We start from the raw sequence: 12,117 nt of genomic DNA on the forward strand, positions 1-12,117 counted from the left end.
AATTCACAACAATTACACATTCAAAATAAATTAAATATTATTTCTTTTTAAATATCTATCAATACATGTCGTTATTTTTTTATAATATATTTTCCAATTTTTGAAATATTCAATAAATAAATGCACAATTTTAAAACCATACAAAGTAAACAAAACTCAGTCTTCATTAAATATATTAGTCTTTTAGATATTCAGATTAGAATATACATCTCATTTTAAAACAATGATCACCACTAAATAAAAAACACTTGAACACACCAATTCTATCTCACAAATATAACAGAAGTGTGTACGCTATATAGTATATATCAGTCCATATCATTGGTGTATGACAATTGTATCTAGAATCTCATTGGTGTATGACAATTCGATCTAGAATCTCATTGGTGTATGACAGTTGTACTTAGAATGTTATTGGTGTATGACAATTGTACCTAGAATCTCATTGGTGTATGACAATTGTATCTAGAATCTCACTGGTGTATGACAATTCTATCTAGAATCTAATTGGTGTATGACAGTTGTACTTAGAATGTTATTGGTGTATGACAATTGTATCTAGAATCTCATTGGTGTATGACAATTCTATCTAGAATCTAATTGGTGTGAGAATTCTACCAAAAATCTCACTAGTGTAAACTTATAATGTATGTAGGATGAAATACCAACAGACAGACATACAAGTTTACTACACTGAAAGATGTTGTCATTGTTGTTGGTGTTTCTGTTAATCATTAGCTATTAAAACATAACTCATTAAAGGAGTGTGTGTATACAAAAAAAATATTTCAGTACAGTAGATGTTGCATATACTTTAGTTTGGTAAAGACCACACCTGATTTGAGTTGGTTACATACAGACTAATATGTTAAAATAAACATACCAATTTCACAAGTAAACAGGTTCTTAAGGTTGGAACTTCAATAATATAGTAATTATCTTTGGTACACAGCAAAGTTATTTTTTTTCATGTCTATGTTTTGGCAATGTGACTGTTGCCTTCCTCAGGAACCAAATAACACTACACTATTATAAAACATAGCAATCATTTTTCACAATGTTAAGGTTCTTGGTAGAATTGTCTCTATACTGATGTCATCTCAATTGAGTTGCATCTCTACTCTCACATCAATATATCTTTCAGAATCTGTATTTTCAGTAAATGTGAATAGCTATAGAATACATTCTTTATTTCAAAAAACGTCATAATGTGTTGACTGTTGAAGTTTGACAGTAAATGAATTTATAATAGACGACAGAGTCTGTCAATGCATCATTAGTAATGTTATAAACAACAATTCTGTAAATTTGGTAAAATGATCTTTTTATCAAACACCTACCTATAAATAGTTTGGTTCACTTCTATTTAAAGTTTAGCTAACAACTATATGTCGTTTATGAATCTGAAGATCCCTTTAACCACGTAGAGGTGAACAAACAAAATCAGAACATAATTCCATTTTTATCATGTACAGTGGTATTTAAATACTATTGCAACATGAACGTATCCTCATGTATGACTTAATTTTAGACTGGAGTTGGACTTCATAGTAATAATTATTTGCATATCTTGGAGCAATTCTCTAGAACTCAGTCACACCATGTTAATACATAAGAAGTAATCAATTACTGTTGACATGTGCTGTTTCATTCTCGCCAACCAGAGTTATTATTTCTACAACTACATTTCGAAATAAATACTCTGGCATCTTACGGCTGTCAAAGCCATATCTCACGTATACGTAATACATATTCATAAGCAATGACATCATGATAATCTGACCAATCAAAGTCCGTCTCTCAAAGAATGCGTTTCAGATAACAGTGGTCTCATGTTATGGCGAATTATTGCAACTGCAGAAAAGTTGGCGGCAACGCAGAAAAACAACAGGATACTCACACATACAACCTGTGGGAGGCTCGTTAAGAACGTTGCCGTAAAACAGGCTGTGGTTTGCGACAATGGTGCTGTTTACACTTTTCCAGTATAAGACTCAGCTGAGATTTTGTTTTACTACCTGTGGTTAAATGGATGTTCAGATTCAAAAACTAACGTATAGTTCCTAGATTATTGAAACTTCTACTCAACCATCACACAGTAGATTCTTTGTCAATAGATTCATTAGATATATTAATCCTAAATTCATCTACAGGTTTAGGTGATGGTGTTCTGTCTCTTGGAGGTGATCCATTCCGTTTCTCTGCAATTGGTTTTAATATGTGATCTTCTTGTTGTTGAGAAGGGGAATCAGCTGGTAATGTCACTGCAATGGAAAGAAATATAGTATTAATGAAGGGATCTGATGGCGACGATCATTTTGCATTTTGTAATTGTAAGACACTACTAATATACTTTATAATATTGTATGTCAATAAGTATAAATAGGATTTTACAAGTTTGTATGATTTTTATTCATGCTCGGGAGTTAGGTTAGGGCTAGGTTAGGGCTAGTAATAGGGTTAGACTCCCCAGTATACCCTAGAGTCTTGCAACAAGACCTTGGATCTGTGCTCGTGACCTCTGGTCACTTTTAAAGTTTAACTTAGCAGATGTTTTAATTGTCCAACGGTCTAACAGCTAGACTAAGTATGCCCCTGATTTGTATCATCTTCAATTAATAGACTATTCTACATGTGTTCTTAAATTCTATCAGAAGTGTAACAAAAGGTGGTCACGTTTAAATTTAAAAAAAATAATTTTCTTAGTATTCTGGAAATGCACAAGGTAGAAGCATATCATTTGGCAGAAAATAGTATCTGATATATACAATGACCTTGATAACAGAGTTTGACTTGCAGTGACACTTGAAGGCTTATAGTATCACTATCAATCTCCAGCTAAATAAAGAAAATATTGGATTATATATATAATTATTGTATTGATGTTACTTTTAATTCAAATTGATGTTACTTTTAATTCCATTAATGTATCAAGTATCAAAGTATCTTTTTTGTTTGTATCTGCTGATCTTGTAGAAAGACCACAACAAGTCTGAGTAATTTGTAAGAATTGACTATTGTAATTATCATGAAATGTCACTTCAAGTTGATGAACTGAGATTGTGAGAATTTGTGATGTTTTGGTAATAAATTGATATTGTGAAAACAATCTGTTGTGATTCAGTATATGATTTAATGCCAATATGACATATAACCCAACATAAAACACATAGCCTTAAATCCAGTCAAGTGGGAATTTTGCTTTTGCTTCCCCCCCTACCAAGCCCGGCATTTTGCTAGTGGCTGTTTTACTTGAATGAAGCTTTGGCCAGAAAATCAGATGCATATTCTTATTGAGTTTTGAATTTTTCCTTCTGTGAGGTCCCTAGCATCACTATGTGATTAGAACCAACTTGGAGAGTTGAGCTATATGATGTAAACATTACCATATTCAATCGTTACTGTGTGGGAAAATCAAAATCTAATCTTAGGTTTGAATAAATGGTTGCTAGCAAAATGCCAGGTTTGGTAGGGGAAAAGCAAGAGCAAAATCTCCACATGACTGGATTCTAGGAGAGAAAACAAAGTGACACCATTGTAATCCTCAACTTGCCAGAAATAATAATGGCTATGACAAACTTACTACTTCTGTTGTCTTTCCATGGATGATGATGATGGTGGTGGTGCTGATGATGAGGTTGATTATCGCTATGGTGATGATGATGATGATGATTATGATGATGACGTCTTGAGAGTTGTGGACTACAGCATCCTGCTGAGATCTCTGGTATGTCATCATCTTGAGGCACTGAGTGATACCTGTATGGTTTAGTGTCACTAGCCCTCCGTTCGGTTGTTGAGGAGGGTGGAACAAGATCAAAATGATAAGCAGGAGGAGTGACTTCACTCTGTCGCCGTAGTAACAACTTACGTATAACATCTCCACCAATGTTGACAGGTTTGCCACTGTCTTTGTCCCCACTCCCTCTCCTGGCTGCAAAATTTGCAAGATCAGCAGATTGTAAACTGCTCCGTCGTCTTTCTCTCAGTATACCTTCAAACTTGATATCATCACACTCCTTGGTAGAGTCATCCAAAACTTCGTCAGGAATATCAAATATACCGACACTTTCTTCCTTTGCCCTCTCAGAAAGTATGGGAGTATCACTGTACTGTTTCCATGGCAACCATGACTCAGCAGCAGTTGGTTCAATGCTATCTAGCTCATCCAGTAACTCAGGTTCTGATGGCGTTTCCATGGTAACAGATGCAGGTGACGCCCCAAGCAATGATAAAGTTTCTCTCTCTGTGTGAAAGTGAAATTACCATTAGGTAGTTGTACAACTTGTTTTAATACAGGGTATAATTGGCAGTAATTTTCAAACAGATTATGTCGTCTGCTATTACACTCAGATTTGCACTTCTGTTTAAGTCAGTAGATTTACAGAATGACATTTACATGTTCTCTCTTTCATAACTGTCTTTGAAGCACTCAATCTAACTACATCTATAAATCAGGTTTACACAATTAATCAGTTTGCTTTCCTTTTTGATCACGATCTTCACATGTTTGTTGACAACACAAGGTAGAGCTATTGACGTCCTATAACTTTTTTCATTGCCACAGCCTCTACAGTATTGTCAATGTATTTATTGATTTTCACCAAGGCCAACTTAGTATTCACAAACTAACAATTACTGTATACAGTAATAGGAAAACAATGGCAAAGGACAAAAACAAATCAGGTTCTATCTGAGTTTGTACATAATAATGTACGTCACTGCATTCAGAATCTTTTGAGGTGAATTTTATCACCATTTGTGAATGAAACACATCATTACACTGTATTGAAAATCAGATATGTAACGAATTAAACAACATCAATACTATTTTCAAACCCAGGCCAAAGCTAACAAAAGCGTTAACACTGTCTATTGACCAAATCAAATGAATAAAAACAGAAGAATTATTGTATAAATGGAACTGTAAGCAATAAATTGTCACCATGGTATCATGGGTCATTTCATGGTGTTTGAGTAGTGTGGACATTTTTAGAGCCATCATGCAGTGATAACATTATATATCAACTATTCCATTCAAGTCTTGCCTAACTGGATGGACACACATTATTGTATTATTTATATGGGTGTGTTGCTTGTATTCCACCTAAGTAAGACATGTAATGTGCATCATGGCTTTACTCTCTATTCAATGGTATGTCACTATTTAAGCTGCAGGTGTGGTCATTTGTGTGTGTTGTACTCCACCAAAGTAGCTAGGCCATATGACTGCGCATCACGGCAGTTATTACTCTCTATAGACAAAACAACATTTCTTGTGTGTGTGTGTGTGTGTGTGTGTGTGTGTGTGTGTGTGTGTACATGTATGTGTGTGTGTGGTGGGGGGGGGGGGTAATGTCACTGTGTGTGTTGGATTCCACCAAAGTAGGCCATATGATATGGCACATAATGGCACTTACTCTCTATAGTCAAAACAACATTTTTTGTGTGCACATACACACATGCATGTGTGTGTGTGTGTGTGTGTGTGTGTGTGTGTGTGTGTGTGTGTGTGTTTGTGTGTGTGTGGTAATGTGTGTTGTATTCCACCTAAGTAGGACATATGACATTAGTATATTATTCGATTCTTTATCCAAAACAATATCGTTTGGTTGGTTGTTCTCTGACCCATGATTTGTCTTACCTGGAATGGTCTCCAACATTGCCTTTTCCATTATCACTAGGTCAACAATTAAGAAACAGTTTTAATCTTTATAATCTTTCTTTAAAATCTCTATATTATTAAGGATTGTAAATTTTGTTATGTTTTAGTATACATGCAGACACAATTATTGAAATTTGTCTGAAATTTTAAAGTTATGTTTTAGTAACAAGCAGACACTTATGAATTTCTGTAAGTATCAAAGTTATAGGTTGGTTAATATTCAAGCTCTGATGCAGGTTATGGAAACACTGTTTTTATTAATTAGTTTTCATCCAGGATTTAGAAGTGCGCCCTCTATGGCAAGTTTGTAAAACTTTGCATCTTGAAACTGCGAGTTTTATGTCTCAGTCAAATCACTCTGTTGGCAAGATTTATGGGATGTAACTGATTTACACTAAATTCAGAACTAAAAATTAACATCTGGTGATAGAGGGCGCACTCTCAGAAGCATGTTGGGAAATCTTATGTCATCGAAGTGCAATCAAATGACATGCACAGTTTTTAGCAGTTGATTTTAAATAAAAAATTAGGTCTTATTTATCAATCTAAATTTAGTTCAATCCATGTTAAACTGCTAGAGGTCAACATTTCTTATGAAGCAGTCTTGTTAAATTAGTCCTTGTAATTGAAAAAAAATATGAAAGTAAAGAAAAAGTAAAGCATTCTTGGGAAAAAGAAAAGAAATAATGTTAAAAGTTTTTATGGTCAGACTTACCAAATACTAGATTGTGCAAATATGTGAATGAGGTGTAGGAAAAATAATTGAATTTTACTCTTTAAGGTAGAATACACCTCAGAGAAGAATTTCACTGAAAATCGCTCCACACTTTGTCATATGAAAGCTTGTTCCTGGTCCTTTTGAAATAGTAAAAGAAATTTGGGGTTTCACCACCTTACTTTCAGGGAAATTATCAATCATTTATTTTCCCACAGAGTTAACATAGTATTTGGTGGCCATATTGGATTTGGCGGCCATATTGGATTCTAAAATGACTGAATTTTGATCACATTTTGACCTCTATTTCATAACTTTGTATGGTGACCCCTGATTTTTCTTTGAATTTTAACTGAGAAAAGGTTGGAGATTTCTTGAAATAAACAGCAAAAGTTTAAAGAGTTTATTTCTGAGGTGTTTCCTACTAACATTAAATGAAAGGAAAAGAAATGAAAGGAAAAGATAAGTTAAATAATATTTATTTGAAATCATGAAATTTGACATGGAAATAAAATGAAAATAACCAAGTATGACATCATAATGAATGAAGTGAATAATAATATGAATTACAATAAAGAAAAATATGAAAGAAATTGACTCCATAAACCATGCATTGTGTGAAAGAATGAAATGATGTGAACAGAAATAAGTAGAAATCTATAAAAGATATTGACTAAACATGCATGAAGTTATACATGAATGAATGAATGAATGAATGAATGAATGAAAAGAAATTAAAACGAAATATGAAATTGAATATTACAAATCAAGAAAACTATGAAAGAAACTGATTATAATTAAAAGCAAAGATACAAATGAGATGATTTATAATTAATATCGGTAGTAGAATTACACAAGGGCTATGTGTGATGCCATCCATGCCATCAATCTGGTCCTACACAGTATGTTGCTAATAACTATTACAGAAGTTTTGCGACCACAAGTATGTTGTCTTAGCATTGAAGCAATCCTCAAAAAAAAATTTAAAAAAATGAAAGAAGATAAAATAAAATTGCAACCAACCTACCCCTTTCTCTGAAGTTGTGTTTTATCTAAAACCAATTTTTTTTTTTGCCTAACCATAATCTCTCAGTCTGCTCCATATACACGAATGTTTACTTCCAAAATGACACTGAGGTAATACATTTTATTTGGACCCAGTGTCCTACAATATTGCTACATTGTAAATACCATGTAAACACAATAGACTGATACTTTTATATCTCCTATATTTGTATATGGTACAGTTTTATAGAAAAATATTTTTAAAAATTCTAGATGGTAACGGTTGTCACATCACAAAAAAATGTTGATTTTAGATGTATAGACATACTAAGTGCACTATCTAGAATGTGTACAGTGACAACCAAATGGAGCAACATACTTTTAAAGTACTGATAAAACCATTAAATTTAAGACAGCCATTTATCTACTAATTCTATCTCAACTAGGAACACTGCCTTATCCTTATGCCTGAATTCTCTACTTAAATTACTTATCAGGATTTTATTTGCATGAGTGGATAAGATTGTCAGTAATCAAATTGATCACAAATAGCCCTTGTGTATAGAAGTGTTCCCTCTAAGGCTTGGAGCAAAGTGTAGTACAAGCTGAGGTATTTGCACTCGTTGTCATGACAATCACATTTGCATCCCACAGGGAGTTCAACTAGAAAGTAGGTGAATTCCATTTTAATTCTTAAATTGTTTCAGGGAATTTGGATGGCAAAGATCAAAGATTTTCACTATCCATTACTTAGTATTTGTGTCTCTCAAAATTAATAAATCAAATCTTGGCATGACTAGTTTACAAATATGCCTCAGAAGGCACAAATGTTCATGAACTGTGGGTTCATCGTTAATAATGAAAATTTCTACTCACAGAGTCAAATGATTTCTTGGAAACGAATCTGTAATTGGGATTTGCTTCCACGAAATGTTTTGACTCTGTGTGCGTAGGAATTTTTCTTAGTAAGCCTCAGAGAGTTTCACTGTGTGTGTTAGAGTAGGGTTTATAGTAATCTACTTACAGGGACTGTCTAGGAAAAGAGTATCAAAAAACACTTGAAATGGTTCAGGTAGAGAAAGTGTGTGTTTTGATGGGTCTAGACAGCAAAGAAACGAAAGAAAGATTGACAGAAAGAAAGATTGACAGAAAGAAAGAAAGACAAAGAATGAATTAAAAATACAACATAAAAAATAAGAATACCTTTATAGAAAGAAAAATGACAATAACCTAGAGGGTATAAAACATATGAAGTAATGTTTTTAAAAAAAAAACTAATGTTGTCATAAGACATTTTCTCTATTCTAAACACTGTTTTTATTCTGATTTTATCTAAATAGTCTGTGTCTATGTATTCAACTCTCTGACATTACAAATATCATTTAGGTATGAATTTGTTTACTTTTTGTCATTTTGAAGTTTTTTTCTTCATTCTTAAATATTCAATTGTGAAAATTTTATTTGATGATAAATGAATAACATTAACAAAATATACCTTGTAGTTAAGTCATGAATCATTTCCTACCACTATTTCAACTTAGCTTTACGAGTTTTTTCAAACTTACTAACCATAAATTTGAATGAACTGACCAACCTAACTGATCATGAGTTTAAACGAACTGACCAAACTAACTGAACATGAATATCCAAGTATACTTTTTGTTGTAATGACACTAATCTGCATTTGAAATTGAAGGGTACAGGATGGTCTTGATAAAAACCCTACTACAAGATGTCCCAAACACACAGCATCATAAAAGTTGTTAAAATTAACACCCCTAAATCAAATTACCATACTATTTTGTGAGAAGAATATACCACACAAAAAAATAAAGTAGTTCAACACCTCAGTGAAGACAGTATAGGAAAGAATTCACACACTGTCATACATAAAACTCATTTAAATGTAACCACATGGGTCAAGGGGTGGGAGGAGGAGGAAGAGGTACCTGGATGAGCTTCAAATGTTATACCGCCCTCGTCATCTGAACCAGAGGCAGTGGCTTCAGGTGGATGAACTATGACCTCCACAGGACCCTCTCTGATCTCATCACCGGTCGCTTTGAATATAAAAACAAGAAGAAGGTTAAGTATTAAGTCAAATATCTTTGCATCATCTCTGTCTTTTTATCTACTAGTTTCGTGGTCAAGAAAAAATTCCTGTTATCTAATGCTAAGATGTACACAGGCCCACAAAATGTGGCATATCAGGGCCAAAACTTTGTTCATGGATACCGATAACTTGACATTACATGAAGTAGTCAGCTCTCTACATCCATTGACTAAAACATTACTTCACGTCTTCCTTAAAAGTGAACAATACATTCTTAAGCAGAATATAAGAAAAAATCAGTGAACTGGCTAACAATTTACTGACTTTTGCAAAAAAAAAATCAGAATTTTGAAAAAATTTTGAAGGCAGCCACAGTAAGTACCACCCTTATTGCCCACACTTTTGATCCAAAAGCTGCTTCCAGACAGCACTCCTAGAGGTTAAAACGTTGAATCTTTTGTTTATCAAATAACCAGACGATGGTATATTGGTAACAATAAGGAGTATTCTCAGTTCATATATTTAGGTATGTGTTATTAGCTAACTGATAGCTAATAATGTAATAGTGTTATCCGTATTTATTGATTTGTACACATTGACTGTTACTACATTTAGCTAGGCCATATATCACAGAATGGTACACTACATATGTCAGAAATTTATTTGTTAGATAGTTGCACTTGCAAGGTGATATAGCCACAAACTCTGCATCTAAAATGCCACATTTACTCCTGTATAAACAAGACTACTTTTATATTCGTTGAACCACAGTATTAAAACTTACATGCATGTCGTTTCCTGCCATTAGCTTGGCGTCTCTTCAATTCGGGTACTGTTATCTTTTCCACACCATTTTCAAAAATTGTATTGGTGACCTGACTACTTGCATTGTTATTATGTCCCAATCTCTTTGCTAATTTGGCTTTTTTCCTTCGTTGTTTTATTGCATGTCTTAAATGTAAATGTACACTTCTATGAAGTAAATTTTCATTGTTTTCTACATCTTGTTCCTGCATTAGATGCTTAATTCTTTTATACCGACCCTGGATGAATGTAAAAAGAAAACAATGTTACATCCAATCATATTGATAACCATCACAATGCTATGACAACCATATCCTACAATTAAAGTTTATCCTTGGATAGAATTCACTTTTGGATATGGATCAAAGATGTGTGCATTATTGGTATACCACTCTTTGCAACACCAGTATACCATCCCTTCCAACAATTGTATACAGCCTTTACATCACTAGTTAGTATACCATCCCTTGCAACACTAAGAATACCATCCCTTCCAATAATTGTATACAGCCTTTACATCACTAGTTAGTATACCATCCCTTGCAACACTAAGTATACCATCCCTTCCAACAATTGTATACAGCCTTTACATCACTAGTTAGTATACCATCCCTTGCAACACTTGTATGCTGACATGTATACTATCCTTTGGAGATCAAGACAACTTGATGGGATGATGCTACAATAATGTAGAACCTAATGGGGTGAAAGGTCAAGACAACAAGAGGCAACTCCAGACAGAGAACCGAGCAGGTGTGAAAGGTCAGTATACTTACCTGTCTGCTAGGTTGATGCATACTTTTGAGAACAGTTTCCTCTAAGTGATGGAGTTCAGCATCATCAATATCCCTGGCAGCAGACTCTCCGGCACCACCAACGGAATGCATATCAAGACAGATATCACTCACACCATGGGGAATACTGTACAAAATCCAAGGAAATTATCTTAACATATTGTTTAATGGATATTCCTGATAGCAATAGAAGTCAGATACAATTGTGATGGAGAGATAAATGGAAGGAAATTAGAGTGGAAATGGCACTCTTTGACATTTTTAAACAAAGTAGACTTTTTGAAATGCTTATGCTGTGTTGACATATTTCCGTCATCTTCTAATTTTATGAACTATGTGACTGAAACGATATTGCAGCTATAACCTGTTTTTCTTTTTACTTGAATTTAAATACTGTAAAAATCCAATATCCATGGATTTCAATATCTTGTTAATAATGATATATATAAGATATAATTTATATTGTGTCTAATATTGAAAGTAGAAGTTGTTAAAACAGTCCTTGAAATTTAGTAGTTAGAATAGATGTTTTCAGATTAGGGCACATTTTGTATGTCAACATGGCTGAATCAGCTTTTGTATTGTCCCTGTTGAGTTCCAGTCATTGCTTGGCTGTGTTTTTAGACATGAACAACACAACATTAATAGCATATTGACATTTGCAATTGTTATAATTTGTGTAAAATAAGAACATGAGTGGGTTTCTTATGAAAACCACTTATATCAGTTAGTGGACATGATGACATTAATTTGTGGGCGTTGAGAAACACTACTGAGACTTCTGTTCACATCTGGTACACGGTTTACCGATATTATAAGATTTCAGGTGACTTTTATATTAAACACTGACCTATGGGATATAATTATACAAGATTTTCAAATACTCTGGGTTTTTTTTTAACTTTAATTTCTTAATATAGATTATAATCTTATGCAAACTATTTATAATGTCTGTCTGCCTGGTTTATTTTATTTGAAAGTGTGATAATTCCCAGAGGAATCTTACTATGAAAGGTAATAAATGAAAAAAAATAGGTATGAGAAAATAAATTGAAATATAAAAATTAAAGATGGCTACTAG

At 33.4% G+C, this 12,117-nt stretch overlaps 1 protein-coding gene across 1 annotated transcript in view; it reads right to left on the minus strand.

Moving 5' to 3' along the window:
- LOC144437215 (sodium/hydrogen exchanger 3-like) overlaps positions 1-12,117 on the minus strand; it is a 68,919-nt gene continuing 56,802 nt past the window's right edge. The window contains exons 9-15 of the mRNA XM_078126110.1: positions 11,019-11,163; positions 10,223-10,481; positions 9,335-9,445; positions 8,410-8,484; positions 5,645-5,680; positions 3,584-4,246; positions 1-2,264 (exon numbers count right to left, since the gene is read on the minus strand). Coding sequence (XP_077982236.1) covers positions 2,092-2,264; positions 3,584-4,246; positions 5,645-5,680; positions 8,410-8,484; positions 9,335-9,445; positions 10,223-10,481; positions 11,019-11,163 — 1,462 coding nt within the window. The 3' untranslated portion in view covers positions 1-2,091. The remainder of the gene's footprint in view (positions 2,265-3,583; positions 4,247-5,644; positions 5,681-8,409; positions 8,485-9,334; positions 9,446-10,222; positions 10,482-11,018; positions 11,164-12,117) is intronic.

The sequence above is a fragment of the Glandiceps talaboti genome, chromosome 7 (genome assembly GCF_964340395.1).
Source record: "Glandiceps talaboti chromosome 7, keGlaTala1.1, whole genome shotgun sequence".
Classification (NCBI taxonomy): Eukaryota; Metazoa; Hemichordata; class Enteropneusta; family Spengelidae; genus Glandiceps; species Glandiceps talaboti.